The sequence below is a fragment of the Theropithecus gelada genome, chromosome 11 (genome assembly GCF_003255815.1).
Source record: "Theropithecus gelada isolate Dixy chromosome 11, Tgel_1.0, whole genome shotgun sequence".
NCBI classification, from domain to species: Eukaryota; Metazoa; Chordata; class Mammalia; order Primates; family Cercopithecidae; genus Theropithecus; species Theropithecus gelada.
The window spans coordinates 28361899-28378053 of record NC_037679.1 but is presented as its reverse complement, the minus strand read 5'-3'; the positions used below and the strand labels follow the sequence as shown (position 1 = coordinate 28378053).

Sequence of the window (16155 nt, the reverse complement as noted above, 5' to 3'; positions counted from 1 at the left end):
GGGGAAAAAGGAGACCTCCAAAAAAAAAAAAAAAAAAAAAAAAAAAAAAAAAAAAAAAAGAGTAATTTGTGAGAGGTAGAATAAAGGTCATTTTTCACTTTTTTACTTATGTGTTTAATCAGTATTAAAAATAATAATAACTGTAACTAGAAATTAAAACCTACAATTTCACCAAGGCGGGTGTTTCACCTGAGGTCAGGGGGTTCAAGACCAGCCTGGCCCACATGGTGAAACCCCGTCTCTACTAAAAATACAAAAATTGGCCGGGCGCGGTGGCTCACGCCTGTAATCCCAGCACTTTGGGAGGCCGAGATGGGCGGATCACGAGGTAAGGAGATCGAGACCATCCTGGCTAACACGGTGAAACCCCGTCTCTACTAAAAATACAAAAATTAGCCGGGCGCGGTGGCGGGCGCCTGTAGTCCCAGCCACACAGGAGGCTGAGGCAGGAGAATGGCGTGAACCCGGGAGGCGGAGCTTGCAGTGAGTGGAGATTGCACCACCGCACTCCAGCCTGGGCGACAGAGCAAGACTCCGTCTCAAAAAAAAAAAAAAAAAAAAAATACAAAAATTAGCTGGGTGTGGTGGTGTGCATCTGTAATCCCAGCTACTTGGGAAGCTGAAGCAGGAGAATTGCTTGAACCTGGGAGGCGGAGGTTGCAGTGAGCCGAGATTATACCATTGCACTCCAGCCTGGGCGACACAGCCAGACTCTGTCTTCAAAAACAAAAAAAAACACCATCCTACAATTTCAAAAACATTAACGTTTAGAAAAAGGCGTTTAAAAAATAAATTGATTTAAATGTAAATGTTACAATAAATATTACAGTTGAATTCAGACATGGCAAAAATGGCCAAGTGTCACTTGGATGACTGAAGCTTGTTAAATAAGGGCTGATGACATGTTTGCTACATTTGTCCTTAGTTTAACATACATATTTCTTATATCTGATAAGTGCAAAGGCAGTGAGTATTGACAGATTATGACGGAAAGATAAAAAATTTCAATCTAAGTGAAAATATTGAATGTTGCACATGAATCTGAAACCAATGGCTCAGTTACAGAAATGTATCTGAAGGACAAAGAGCAAGATTTTCTACATGTGAAAAGTGCTGACTGAGTGTAACCAACAACAATAAGAAATGAAGAAAAGCGGCCAGGCAAGGTGTCTCACGCCTGTAATCCCAGCACTTTGGGAGGCCAAGGCAGGTGGATCACCTGAGGTCAGGAGTTGGAGACCAGCCTGACCAACACGGTGAAACCCCCGTCTCTACTAAAAATACAAAATTAGCTGGGCATGGTGGCGCATGCCTATAATCCCAGCTATTCAGGAGGCTGAGGCAGGGGAATCGCTTGTATCCATGAGGTGGAGGTTGCGGTGAGCCGAGATCGCGCCATTGCACTCCAGCCTGGGCAACAAGAGCAACACTTCGTCTCAAACATAAAAAAAAAAAAAAAAAAAAAGACACAGATAGGTATTTTTAAAACCTACTAATTATTATTATTATTTTTTGAAGAAACAGAGTCTTGCTCTGTCGCCCAGGCTAGAGTGCAGTGGCGCGATCTCAGCTCACTGCAACCTCCGCCTCCCAGGTTCAAGCAACTCTCCTGCCTCAGCCTCCCGAGTAGCTGGGATTACAGGCGCCCTCCACCACGCCCGGCTAATTTTTGTAGTTTTAGTAGAGACGGGGTTTCACCATGTTGACCAGCCTGGTCTCGAACTCCTTACCTCAGGTGATCCACCCACCTCGGCCTCCCAAAGTGCTGGGATTACAGGCGTGAGCCACCGCGCCCGGCCACGGTTGATTCTTTTTAAAGAAAAATTTCCTTTCCTCTACAAATAAAAATCAGATGGGGTACAAATAGTTGTTTTATCAGGAGCCAGTGGGCCCTGCCTTAAAAATCAACGTGCAGGGCCAGACGCGGTGGCTCACACGTGTAATCTCACCACTTTGGAAGGCCGAGGTGGGTGGATCACGTGAGGTCAGAAGTTCAAGACCAGGCTGTCAACATGGTGAAACCCTGTCTTTATCAAATATACAAAAATTAGCCAGGCGTGGTGGCGGGCACCTGTGATCCCAGCTACTTGGGGGGCTGAGGCAGGAGAATCGCTTGAATCCGAGAGGCAGAGGTTGCAGTGAGCCGAGATCGCGCCATTGCGCTCCAGCCTGGGCAACAAGAGCGACACTTCGTCTCAAAAAAAAAAAAAAAAATTAACGTGCCAGGGGATGTGTGAGGGAAATGGCACAATGTCAAACATTACGCTAGGCTCTATGATAATTTCACTAAAAACAAAAGTTGTTGACATTTCCTGAATGTTCCCCATGTGCCAGGCAGTGTTATGCCCCTGCTTTGGGGCTTTCTGAACACCATGAACTCCGGCAAATTTTCTTAGCCTTCGTATGCCTCGGTGCCTCAGTTACCGCACTTGGAAATACTGCGGGTGAGCGCTCAGCGACTGTTGGCTAGTTATTGTTATCCTCACACCAGGGGGGTGGCGTCACCGCTTTACCAATAACCTAGATTGGCAGCGAATGTGCACCAAGCTGAGCTTTCCCAGCCCTCGGACTCGCACGTTTCCTCGGCAGCCACGTCCAGGTTTCCCCAAGCCACCACTGATTTGTTTGGTTTTGGCGGGGATGGGAGTTGGCAGTGACGCGAGGAAGCTGGGGCCCAATGAACGCCGTTTTTTCACTCAATGGCTCTGACTCGCTCTCCGTCTTGAAACCACGGTTCAAACCCTAGGAGAGAAGGCGCGAAAGGAAACCCAGTGCGACCTCCCCGTGCCGCTCAGGGAGGAGCCGGGGCGGGAGAGCCACCCCGGAAGAGGGGCGGTCCGGGCACTGACCTTTACTCTCCCGCCGGAGTCAGGCCCAAATTCGGCCATTCTCTTGAACATATTGTCCCACGGAAGAAGCCGCCGCCGCCAGGGAAAGAGACCGGGGCTGGCGGGGTCGCCGCTCCCCTCAGAGGCCGCGCTCCTCTCGCGCGGGCCCAGGCGGAGGGTTTCTGGCCGAGGGAGGGCGAGTTACTAAGGCTTGTAACTCTGACTAACCGTCAACTCCTCAGGCCGACAGCGCTCCCGAAGGCCATTCAGCCCCGCGCAGGTGGAGAGCGCAGCGGAAGGAGGGGCGACGGCGGCACCGTGCGCAGGCGCAACGGGCTCGCGTGTGCGCACGCAGTGTACACTGCGCACGCGCCTGGCGGCTGCAGTCACATCGCAAGACCAGTCCAGGAGTTCCAAACCAAAAAAAATGAAAGGAAGGAAATAATAAATGAGTTCAGAAAGTTGTCCAGATGTTAAGAATATGAGTTTCCACATTGAAAGATCCTACCAAGCACCCAGCACAAATATTAAAGCATCCATGTCAAAGCATATCGTTGTGAATTTTCGGAACATCGAAAATAAAGAGACCCCACACCCTTCCAGGTTATAAAGACTGTGGAATCAGAGTGGCTTCAGATTGCTCAGGTAGATTCTAGGAAGCCATACGGTACTGTCTTCAAAACTCTGAGGGAAAATTACTTACGATTTAGTCTTCAATACTCATCCAACTACCAATCTAGTGTGTGAATAGAGTTTCAGACGTGCTAAATCACTACACATAAAAAATAGTACCTATCTTACTTTTCTCAGTAAGATCTTGTAGATCTTCCAGGAAGATCTTGTAGATCTGATCCACCAAAATGAGGGAATAAGCCAAGAAGGAGGAAATTATGAAATACAGGAAATACAATAAATAATAAACACAGAAAATAATAAGATCCCAAGATGATACTGAAAGAGCCCCGGGGACGATAGCTGTGTACAGGCATAGACGGCAACGCATCCAGATTAGATTCGGTCAGAAATCTTTGGGAGACACTGCTTTAGAAGGATGGAATTGACGCAATTCCAGCTGGCGTTGAATCCTCAAGAGGAGATTTGACCAAGAGTTTGGGAGTTTAACTCATGACAGGTACACAGAAAACTAAGCGGCTGTAAGAATTATGCAGCTATTAATTCTAGGGAAAACAAAATCTTGCGTAAGAAAAGAAAGTAATTGTATTTATGGTTACATAAATACTGACTATTGATCCCCCGCTCCCCCAAAAATAGAATTACATTTGGAAGGATGGGCTTTGGAGAAAGGTACTATGCTTGATGGGGTTGGAGGAGAAGGAAATAGAGCTTAATCTTTAACTTCCATAGTGGGAAGTCAATATCTTAAAATGGAAAAATCAAGAAGAAGCAATGTAAGTGTAATATTGAAAAGCACGGAGGTAAGTATTTTTAAAAAATAAGCTAAAAGAGTAGAAAATATTGCTGATTGTGATTTTCAGTAATTCCATTTAACAGTGTTGAAGTTTTTTTGTTTTTTGTTTTTTGTTTTTTTGATACGGAGTCTCGCTCTGTCACCGAGGCCGCAGTGCAGTGGCACGATCTCAGCTCACTGCAAGCTCTGCCTCCCGGGTTCACGCCATTCTCCTGCTTCAGCCTCCCGAGTAGCTGGGACTACAGGCGCCCGCCACCTCGCCCGGCTAATTTTTTGTATTTTTAGTAGAGACAGGGTTTCACCGTGTTAGCCAGGATGGTCTCGATCTCCTGACCTCGTGATCCGCCCGCCTCGGCCTCCCAAAGTGCTGGGATTACAGGCGCGAGACACCACGCCCGGCCGAAGAAAATATTTTTTAGAAGACTTCACTAAATAGAAGTGCAAGGGATGTGCTCAGGGATTAGTTATAATCAGTGCCACATGAAGAGCTCAATTGTCATATGAATGTCACTGCATTTCAACCAACATAGGAACTGAGTTTCTTTTGAAAATGATCAAACATTGATATTGATTTTTATCCTGTTGCCAGAATAAGAGTAGAAATTTGGTTTGGGGGCGTAATTATATTAAAAACTGTTGGTATAACTAAGAAATATTTATCAAAAACTAAAACAAAAATATCCAACAAACATTGCTTTCCCTCTTCAGTCTACTTTGTCTAATCTCTGGCAATTTCCTCAATCAGCCTGTGTTGTTGGGTTATCCTGGCATTTCCTGGACATGTCCTATCTCTGTTTCTCAGCTGTCACTCTTCAACTCTCTCTCCCCTACCTTGACTCATCCTTTGTACACCTCAGGGTATCTCCATATGCATAAACTCATTCTTTTTTAGTTTAATCACATCAGAATGATCCAAGAATTTTGAAGCCTAACGTGGCACCTATGTAGTGGCCCTCTGCTGCCCTCCCATGGCTGCTCTATGTGCTGCATTTACCTAGCCAAGACGTGGCTTGGAACCCCGCAAGCTATTGTACTGGAATCATGTGGCCTGGAAGAGTTAATTTAAAAAAAAAAAAAAAAAAAAGCCGGGCGCGGTGGCTCACGCCTGTAATCCCAGCACTTTGGGAGGCCGAGGCGGGCGGATCATGAGGTCAGGAGATCGACCTCCTGACATGATGAAACCCCGTCTCTACTAAAAATACAAAAATGAGCTGGGCGTGTTTGCGCGTGCCTGTAGTCCCAAGTACTCGGGAGTCTGAGGCAGGAGAATCACTTGAACCCAGGAGGCAGACGTTGCAGTGAGCCGAGATCGCGCCCCTGCACTCCAGCCTGGCGACAGAGTGAGGCTCTGTCTCAAAAACAGAAAACTTAGAATGATCAGCTTGGAGGGAACATACTAAATAATCAGCAAGAGATTTATTCGATCAACTGATACTTATTGAGCATGTACCATGTTCCAGTCACTCTTCTAGGTGTTTAGAATACAGAAGTGGAATGAGTGAAAAATTTCTATTCTTCCTATCAGTACAGTGGTTCAGCATATTATAAAATCAGAGATGTATCATGGTAAGGAGGGTGTCCAGGTGTGGGGGAAGGAAGCAACCCACTGAGGGATGTCAGAGCCTGAGTGGAGAGCACTCAATGTTGGGCAGAGTTGGGAAATTGGTTACATACAGGCAAACCCATCAAATACATAAATGTACTAAGGACACATTTTAAGGATATTGAGTGTAATGGATGCTAAGTTTCTTACTGTCAGAGAAGAGAGTTAAAACATGGAAAAGAAGAAAACTAGAGTGAATCCTGTGGTGTGAGATTAGAATTGGAGATACTGGTGTGGATTCATGCTTTTCAATATAAATAGATAGATGTAGAGATAAATATAGTGTAAATACATATATCTTCCAGTTCTGTTCACTGATAGGGCCTGGGAACAGTGACACCCTAGTGCCCAGATCTTGTTTTTAATACTATTATGCACTTTGAGGAATCAGGGCTCCTTGGAGAAATGCCTAGTCCATTTCTGAAAGCAAGGAAGGAACAAGGTGAGCCTTAGAATATCTTGTGCCAGAAAACAAGAAAGTGCTTGAAGAATAATGGGAATATGTCAAAATGGCACAGAAGCCAACTTGCAGAGGCTCACTGGCCAAATCGAGGACAGTGTGAACATCAAAATAAATAATAGTAATGGACTATAACTCCTTATGATTTGAATAAAATAGAAACCATGGGTCCATATTGATAAAATAAATAAATGCATGACCAGGCACGGTGGTTCACGCCTGTAATCCAGCATTTGAGAGGCCAAGACAGGCAGATTGCTTGAGCTCAGGAGTTCGAGACCAGCCTGGGCAACATGGCAAAACCCCATCTCTACTAAAAATACAAAAATTAGCCAGGCCTGGTGACGCGTGCCTGTAGTCCCAGCTACTCAGGAGGCTGAGGCGGGAGGATCGCTTGAGCCCAGGAAGCAGAGGTTGCAATAAGCCGAGATCACGCCACTGCACTCCAGCCTAGGTGACAGAGTGAAATCCTGTCTCTAAATAAAAAAACAAACTGAAAATGTGATGAGCAGTAGTCTCAAGGCACCTCTTCCCCAAATACTTTACAGTGAAGATGGCTTGCAGGCATCACCTTAATCAAGTGATCCAAGTGAACATCATCAGTCATGGGGCAAATCAAAACGCATGCCACCTGAAATGATGCAGTGAGAACATCATTTCTGTGGTATTCCTACCAAAGATGCATAACCTAATGGACTCGAAAGAACACCAGAAAAACCTTAGGAACATTCTATGACATAACTAGTCTGTGCTCTTCAAAAGTGGCAAGGTCATAAAAAGTCCAGAAAGAAACAACTGAAGAAACAATCCAGATTGAAAGAGACTTAAAAAACATGAAAACAAAATACAACATGATTCTGAATTAGATGCTTTTGTTACGAAGGTCTTATTGGGACAATCTCTGAAATTGAGTGGAATCTGATGATTAGGTGGTAGTATTGTATCAGTGTTAATTTCCTAATTTGGATAATTGTTTTGAGGTTTTATGTAGGAGAATGTCTTTGTAGGAATTACACACCAATATAATCAGGGCCATTGGGTATCATGTTGGCTATTTACTCTCAAAACAGTTCTGAAAAAAATAAAAGATCTTTGTACAGTACTTTTACATTTTTTGAAAGATTGAGATTATTTCAATTTTTTTAAAAAAGTGGGAAAACCTCTGTCATTTTGGAAGTTATATTTTGGTGAGAAGAAACAAATAAATAAAATATGTAGTATATAAAATTATTATAGACTTGATCCCTGAGGCACTCTCACATTTAGAAATTAAATAGCAGAGAAAGAGTGAGCAAGAAGGACTGAGAAAGAACAGTCATTGAAGTAGGATGCAAATAAGGAAAAGTCAAGGGAGAAAAAAACTGCTAAAAGTATGAAGTGGTTCACTTTGTCAAATGCTGCTGAGATGAACAAGGTGATCACGGAATTAGCACTGAGGAGTCATGGGAAAAATCCTGGAGGAGCAGTTTCAGCTGGGTAAGGATGGAAGCCAGATTAGAGAGGGTTGAAAAGACAATGGGAGGTGAGGTCATGGAGTTGGTAAGTACAGACATCCTTCCCCAGAAGTCTTGCTGTAAAGGGAGCAGAGAATGGAATTGCAGTTGGAGGATTATGTAGGGTCAGCGGAGTATTTGTTGTAAGATGGGAGGTTACTAGGGCAGACTGCAGAATGATGGAGGTGATCCAGCTAAAAGGAACAAACTAGGGATGCAGGAAACAACCTAACTTGGAGTAGTGAGAGGGATGGGAGGGGAACTGCATGTGGAGTCAGTGCTGCTGGTAGGAGCAGAGGCTCTTCATCCTGATAATAGGAGGGAAGGAAGGATGGGCCTATGGGAAGGTATGACTGCTGCTTTGATGATGTGGAGGGGAAAACTTGCTATGAAGTTGCTTTTATTTTATAAGTGTAATATGAGGCCAGGTTATCTGCTGAGAGCAGAGGAGGGTGGAGGATAACGGGGCAGAGGAGGAGGCTGAATGTGTGTCTTGAGGTTTTGAAGAGAGAAGAGGAAAAGTAAAATAGTAACAGTCATTTTGGAGACTAGGGACATAAAAATGGAAGGATTGCAGAGAAGTAACTAAAATGGTCAGGTAGACATGAGGGTTCATTTGAGATTTATGGTTATGAATTTAAACTGAGACCTGTCAGCATGCTTGTGGATTTTTCTCCAGCAATATCCAACTATTTAAGTGAAGTAAGTGAGGATATAAGAGATAATAAGAGCACCAAATCATATTTTTTCAAATATTTGTATTTTTTTCTTCAGAGGCACTATAGGAGTCTAAATAAAAACAGACAAGGTATGTGTTGCAAAGCCTTTAATTAGAATGTTTGTGTTTTTCAAACATTATGCATAATTTCACATTTGTGATTAGTTAGCAATTACTTCAATACTTGTAAGCTCATCTACCTCAGATTTAATCATAATACATGAATGAAATTAATCAAATTAAGGAACAGCAATTTAGAAAGAAACACACTTTAAGAAAACAAAATTCTCAACTCAGGCAGTCTGTTTCTAGCATTTGGTATTCTACCCCTTTAAAAATTTCATATCGCCCAACAAAAAGTGGTTATTCTTACTGTTTTTGGAGATGACTGAACAGATGAAGGCATCTGATGCTGCTGGTATTTTGCCCAAGATCAAGTGAAGATAACCTTTTGTTATATTTTTTACTTAATATTGGACATACTCATATCATTCAAGATTAAGTCTGGGTTATTTCTTTGATAAGAACTGAATGTACTGGAGATGTATTTGATAACCAAGGTTTTAGATAAATTTGCACCAGTATTAGCTCTATTTGCAAACTGAAAACTGTTGTAGGCTTAATATAAAATAACCACATTAGTGAACATTACGTCTCTTAGAAGAAAGGCCATATTTTGCTCCTGCTTCTGTAAAAATATTATTTCTTTGAAGGGGAAATAATGGTAGTGTGATCTTTCACTTAATTACTACTCCCTTAATGTGAGAAAGAGACAAAATGAGCTGAAGAAGGAAAATTCTGCAATTACACTCCACAACCTTGAACATACTGACTGACATCTCTGTTTTGACAGTGATTTCTCCATGCCACCCTGTAGAAAAAGATGAAGCAAATGGTGAAAGGTTAAAACATATCTTCATTGTAATATACATACTTCACACCCCTTGGGGAAACAAAATATTTTATCAATAGATAAAATAGTAAGATAGACTCAGTGATTGCTATTTATTAAATGAAGATATGTATACAAAGTACCTCACTCCTACCCAAATCTCTCAGTAGAGCATAGAATGCTGAACATAAAGATTGAGTAATGTGCGTTGTACAGCAGCAACTGCAAAGTGAATTCCACATTTATTTTATTTTATTTTATTTTTATTTTTTCGAGACAGAGTCTCGCTCTGTTGCCCAGGCTGAAGTGCAATGGTGCAATCCTCTGCAACCTCCACCTCCTGGGTTCAAGCAAATCTCCTGCCTCAGCCTCCCAAGTAGCTGGGATTACAGGCACCTGCCACCACACCCAGCTAATTTTTTGTATTTTTATTAGAGACCGGGTTTTGCCATGTTAGCCAGGCTGGTCCCAAACTCCTGACCTCAGGTGATCCACCCGCCTTGGTCTCCCAAAGTGCTGGGATTATGGACGTGAGCCACCGTGCCCGGCCCACATTTACTTATTCTAAAAAGAATTTCAAGATATGACAAGGAACTGGTAGAGTGTGAAGAATCTTAAAACTCTAGAAATCCCCTAAAATAAATTGTGGAGTAAAAGAGTAAGATTCTGGATCAGTTAAAGTAGATTGTTTCTTCAAGGTGTAGGTAATACATTATTTAGCATAAGCCAAAAGCTGCAATTTTTAGGTGTCATTAGCATAATTTCGTCTTTGAAAGTCTGCTCTCATGGTATATATCAACAGTAGAGCAAAATAGTTTTCCCTTTTAACACTTAAAACATACCATGCTCTAATGCCTTGTGGATCACTGACAACCCTCTTTGCACAAGTTACAGCATCAGCGATGTTATCTTGCAGCAAAGCTGAAAGACAGGTGGTAAGCAATAAAAACTTTATTAGATATTTTATTTTAATTTAGGTTTAGCCAGCTTTATTCTGTTAGGCTGTGGAAAGAATGCTAAGATATTATTTTCTATAAGTCCATATATGTGTGATTGTTGGGGAAAACTTTCTCTTCATTCTCTCCCATTCAGCATGAAATGAAGTATTTTTTCCTTCATTTACCGAAGTCATTGGAAGTTCTAGAAGTATTAACGAAATGATTAAAGGTCCTCTTTGTACTAGACACTGTAAAAAAACACCTAGTGATATTTTACTCAGCAGTTCTATTACTGAAAATTTATCCAAAAGAAATAAGAAATGCACCCAAAGATGTATACACAAAACTATTCATAGCAATTTCTAAGAGGGAAAAATGGAAACAATCTAAGTGCTCAATAGTAACAGTTGGATCAGTAAATTATAGAATATTCATATATTAAAATTCTAGTCATTCTTTTCAAATGATGATACAAATTTGTATTTTTTCTCATCTGGAAAATGGAGCAAAAGATCATTAAAAACCGATTTGTATTTGCTGACATGCAAATAATTTTGTGTGATAAGAAGCAAATTGTAAAGCAGTGTGTATAATACAATTTAATTTTTGCAAAAGCACAGATTACTTACATGTTTGTATGTGGGTATATATATGTATGATGTAATTTAACATTCATACACATGATTGATATACATTCTGGAAGAATATAAACCAGAATTAGGCCGGGCGTAGTGGCTCACGCCTGTAATCCCAGCACTTTGGAAGGCCGAGGCGGGCGGATCATGAGGTCAGGAGATCGAGACCATCCTGCCTAACACGGTGAAACCCCGTCTGTACTAACAATACAAAAAAATTAGCTGGGTGTAGTGGCGGGAGCCTGTAGTCCCAGCTGCTCGGGAGGCTGAGGCAGGAGAATAGTCTGAACCCGGGAGGTGGAGTTTGCAGTGAGCTGAGATCGTGCCACTGCACTCCAGCCTGGGTGACAGAGCGAGACTCCGTCTCAAAAAAAAAAACCAAAAAAACACAAAAGAATATATACCAGATTTTACCCATGGTTATAAACCTCTGGGGAGTAAGATTATGGGTGTTATTTTTCTTATTTGTATTTTCTAATTTTTATTTAATGACCAAAGATTATATAATATAAATTTTTTTTTTTTTTTTTTTTTTTTGAGACGGAGTCTCACTGTGTCTCCCAGGCTGGAGTGCAGTGGCGCGATCTCGGCTCACTGCAAGCTCCGCCCCCCGGGTTCACGCCATTCTCCCGCCTCAGCCTCCCGAGTAGCTGGGACTACAGGCGCCCGCTACCGCGCCCGGCTAGGTTTTTTTGTATTTTTAGTAGAGACGGGGTTTCACCATGTTAGCCAGGATAGTCTCGATCTCCTGACCTTGTGATCCACCCGCCTCGGCCTCCCAAAGTGCTGGGATTACAGGCTTGAGCCACCGCGCCCGGCCCAATAACTGGATTTTTAAAATAAGATTAATGTTCTCTACTGGGAATTTTAATATTTAAAAATTTAATAATATCAACTTTGCAAGATTTCTGCAATATTTTTGACACTGAAGATTCCACATTATTTCTATTTTTATGAGTTCAATAAAACATTTGTTTCACTCTAAATAAATCCTTAAGTTAATTTTTTATTTACAGTAATAGTTCTACAGGAAATGTATTTTTTGAAGATGTAAACTAAAGAATTTAGAAATGGAATGTCGTAATGTTCCTAATTCACTTAAAAGTCTCTCAGCAGTAGCCAGGTACAGTGGCTCATGCCTGTAATTTCAGCACTTAAGGAGGCTGAGGTGGGAAGATTGCTTGAGCTCAGGAGTTCAAGACCAGCCTGGGCAACACAGAATTTGCCTGTACTAAAAATTTCAAAAAATAGCCAGGCATGGTGGTGTATGCCTGTAGTCCCAGCTACTTGGGAGGCTGAGGTGGGAGGATCACTTGAGGCTGCAGTAAGCTGTGATGGTGCCACTGCATTATAGCCTGGGGTACGGTGAGACTCTGTCTCAAAACAAAACAAAACAAAACAAAACAAAAAACTCTCAGCAAAACAAAAAACAAAAAACAAAAAAACATAGAAGAAGTGACCATGGCAAAATGTTAACAACTTTTAAAGTGCATAATGGGCATATGGCTGTTTATTATACTAATGTCTCTAATTTTGTATGTATTTAGAACATTTCCTAATAAAAAGTAAAACGATTGAAAAAGGACCATACAATTAAATTATCCCTAAACTTCCCCAAAGTGAGCAGGAGCAATGGCATTGTTTGGGACAAAGCATCAGTAAGGCCATTGACAGTAAATTAATAAGTCATTTCAGAAACTTCTGTATATTAAAAAAAGTCAACCTTTTATGATACCGCTTCTTTAATTTCTTACTGAGGGAATTATGAGGAAATAATAATGACTTTCTGGAAGTTGAGATGTAGTTTTTCTAGGTCACTCATGAACCCTTCAAGGCTTTTTCATTTGCATTGAACCTCAATTCTTGTAAGTATAACCAGATTGGTCAAATATTAGCTGGTCTTACCATTGCAGGATATATGACAGGCATTAACTGCTCCTGGGGTTTTGCCATTATTACACCAGTAGTGGCTATTGATCTGAAATATCCCATAATCAGTGCTTTGGTCTCCAGGATTGTAGTTTGTAGCTTGTGTGTTATAATCACTCTCCCATTTGGCCAAACACACCCCTGAAAAGAACTTATTTTTAGTAATAAACAGCAACACTAAGGGACTTACACTCTATAGCAAAATCAGTTCTATTTAGCTACTTCTATTTTACTGATTTGTTTTATAAGTATAAAGATTTACTTAACTTATAAAATATCTTAACACTTTAGTATTAAGGGACTTGTAAGAGAATCCTTTTGTAATGCAAATTATCTTGTAACACTAATGAACAATATAACATACTTTTAAAAATATTAAAATACGTGTTTCTTCCATTGCTTTTACCCTTCCTGTGCTCCCATCCCTCAGGCAACATTCAGCCAAGAACAGAAAAATCAATAGAGCTGTTGAGTAGATTTTGTAAATTCATAGCAGATACATAGGCTGATGGAAAAATGCTTTTTTTAAAAAATCGGAAAAACATAAGGATTTTCGGATAGAGAGAAATTTTCTTATAATATCTAAAGGTGAATTTGGATATCAAGTTAGAATCTTGAAAACAAGACTATTCTGTGATTTCATCCCTTCACTCATTCATTCAAAAATAGCTATTGAGGGAAAGTATCTGAATTAAATCTGAAAACTACAGAGATTATTACATTGACAACTATGGACTAAACTGTAAAATAACTTTTCCTCGTGGCACATCTTGAATTGTGTGGGAGAAAATGAAAGATAGTCAAGTAGAGTAGATAAAAATAATAAAACATTTCATGCTGAGTTTCTGGAATCCTATACAAAGAGTGAATGAAGGGAACTAGGTTCCTACTGCCCTTGTGTAGGGAATTCAATATATTCTTTAAAAACATCACTATTAAAAATCCCATGTCGGCCAGGTGCAGTGGTTCACACCTATAATCCTAGCACTTTGGGAGGCTGAGGTGGGCGGATCATTTGAGGCCAAGAGTTCAAGACTAGCCTGGCCAACATGGTGAAACTCCATCTCTACTGAAAATACAAAAAATTAGCTCGGTATAGTGGTGCACACCTGTAGTTGCAGCTACTCGGAAGGCTGAAGCACGAGAATCACTTGAGCCCAGAAGGTGGAGGTTGCAATGAGCTGAGATCATGCCACTGCACTCCAGCCTGGGCCACAGAGTGAGACCGTCTTAAAACAAACAAAAAACAAAACAAACAAACAAAAAACAAACAAAAAAACCACATCATGGCAGGGCACTTGAAGACAAGAAAAATGCTGCATCACTCTAGGCTCTCAGAAGTTCGAAACGGGAAATAACTGGAGTCACACACCAAGGACTTGAGAGAGCTCTGCCAGGTCCTCAAATGTATCTTTCAGTCAGCTTACATGTGCCATTGAATCTCAGGCATCCAGCAAACTTCCTAGCACTAGAACAGTACAACAGGTCCTGTTTTACTTAGAATGGAATTTTCCCCTGCCATGCTCTTACTCCTTTATCGGGTATCTCTGATTATAAAGAATCAAACTGATGTTTTTAGCCATTGTAAGTATATAAAACCACAAAGAAGTAAAACATCTATTCACTCAAAGCCCCTTCTTCTTCCTTCTCTCCTAGTGTCTGTTCCATACATAACTAATTCTCTGGAAGTATAGAGAGTAGACTTACAGTTTGCTAGGCTGATTCCCCTGTAGCCATCCAGTCCCAATCTTTTCAGAGTTCTGGCCAACTCACACCTTTCAAAGATCTTGCCCTGGACCGTGACAGAAAGGAGGACAAGCCCCAGAATAATGACAGCCTTCATGTTGACTGCTAGGTCAGACTGCTAGGTCAGGCTGAGCAGGGTGAGCTGGTCCCAGTATTTACATCTTTTAACTTCCTTCTTCCCCTTGTGTTTTGGTGGCTCCACCCTTTCAGCTGTGTGGAAAACAGGAACTGTGTATTGATCTACTGATTCTAAAGAGATTTTTTAATGCTTGAAGAGAGATACTCTAATTTCCTAAGAATTAGTCTACAGGAAAATAATGAAATGGCATTGTTTAAAGTACTGGCTCTGGAAGCATTGGGGCATAGCACTGTTTACAAGACAGGAACCTTCTTCTGTTTGATTATGAATTTGAGCAATTATAAAGAAAACAATGACTATTTTGTACAGCTTAAAATGAGCTGTGATTTTTGACTGACATTCAATTTCATGAAATTTTTTCTATGCATTCACTGTTTGGTATTTATCTTTTTTACTTAAAATTATTTTACATACATTTTCCACAAAATGGACATGACACATGTGCCTGTTGTCTTACTGGGTGTATAGTGTGACACCACGTTGCTCAGCTAGTTTCTTACTCTAGACTCTTTTTGTTACTATAGTAAATGTTTTATTATTATGAATCAGTGTTTTACTATTATAAATAAGGTCCAAGTGAACAACTTTACCAACTACATTTTTTTTTTTTTTTTTTTGATAGGGAGTCTTACTCTGTCGCCAGGCTGGAGTGCAGTGGTGCAATCTCAGCTCACTGCAACCTCCGCCTCCCGGGTTCAAGCAATTATCTAGCCTCAGCCTCCTGGGTAGCTAGGACTACAGGCATGTGCCACCACGCCCAGCTAATTTTTGTATTTTTAGTAGAGATGGGGTTTCACCATGTTGGCCAGGATGGTCTCAATCTCTTGACCTCGTGATCCACCCGCCTTGGTCTTCCAAAGTGCTGGGGTTACAGGTGTGAGCCACCATGCCCGGCCGAATTTACCAACTACTTTTCACAACACTTTGCCTCCCATTTTCGTATTAGAACATAGGAGGTTATTAGAAAGCAATAGCATTTTTAAAATCAAACTTACCCAAACACATATATCCAACTAAATGCTACCTTGGAAAATAGCAATCTCACGAGGCTGTGCACAGCTTTTAAAACAATGCTACCAGAACTCAAAAAGAACTATGCTTCTGTATCTGCCTATGAAGACAGATTCTGAGCCACACAAAGTGTCATCACTTTGTAGTCACCCTTATTTTTCATCAATGGCCTCTAAAGATTACCAGATTTGGTTTTAAATGACAGTTCAAGGACCCTGTCCAAAAATCAAGAATAATCTCATTTTTCAGGCTAGGTCTAATTTTGATTCTTCAATAATAAAGAGGGCCAGGTGTGGTGTCTCATGCCTGTAATCCCAGCACTTTGGGAGGCCAA

At 41.2% G+C, this 16155-nt stretch overlaps 2 protein-coding genes across 4 annotated transcripts in view; both read right to left on the bottom strand.

The window, feature by feature from the left end:
- YEATS4 (YEATS domain containing 4) overlaps window positions 1-3171 on the bottom strand; it is a 25227-nt gene extending 22056 nt beyond the window's left edge. The window contains exon 1 of one of the 2 annotated variants that reach the window (XM_025400976.1): window positions 2850-3171. In XM_025400976.1, coding sequence (XP_025256761.1) covers window positions 2850-2900 — 51 coding nt within the window. In that variant the 5' untranslated portion in view covers window positions 2901-3171. The remainder of the gene's footprint in view (window positions 1-2849) is intronic. The other variant, XM_025400977.1, reaches the window with a different exon arrangement.
- A 5453-nt stretch (window positions 3172-8624) lies between these two features.
- LYZ (lysozyme) lies at window positions 8625-14840 on the bottom strand. Of its 2 annotated transcripts, XM_025400978.1 has the most exons (4): window positions 14633-14840; window positions 12902-13066; window positions 10266-10344; window positions 8625-9402 (listed from the first exon to the last, which is right to left on the bottom strand). In XM_025400978.1, the coding sequence occupies exons 1-4, from the start codon at window positions 14766-14768 to the stop codon at window positions 9336-9338; spliced, it is 447 nt and encodes a 148-aa protein (XP_025256763.1). In that variant the 5' UTR covers window positions 14769-14840; the 3' UTR covers window positions 8625-9335. The 2 variants fall into 2 exon arrangements, with proteins under 2 accessions (XP_025256763.1, XP_025256764.1); XM_025400979.1 differs by lacking the exon at window positions 10266-10344 and having other exon boundaries at window positions 9060-9402; window positions 14633-14800.
- Between the last annotated feature and the right edge of the window lie 1315 nt (window positions 14841-16155).

Excerpts from the sequence above, each read along its gene's own strand:
- LYZ (XM_025400978.1), bottom strand. The coding sequence starts at position 14,768 with ATGAAGGCTGTCATTATTCTGGGGCTTGTCCTCCTTTCTGTCACGGTC. Across the intron at positions 13,067-14,632 it reads GGGAATCAGCCTAGCAAACT|GGGTGTGTTTGGCCAAATGG; the intron begins GTAAGTCTACTC and ends AGTTCTTTTCAG. Across the intron at positions 10,345-12,901 it reads CTGTCATATATCCTGCAATG|CTTTGCTGCAAGATAACATC; the intron begins GTAAGACCAGCT and ends CCTGTCTTTCAG.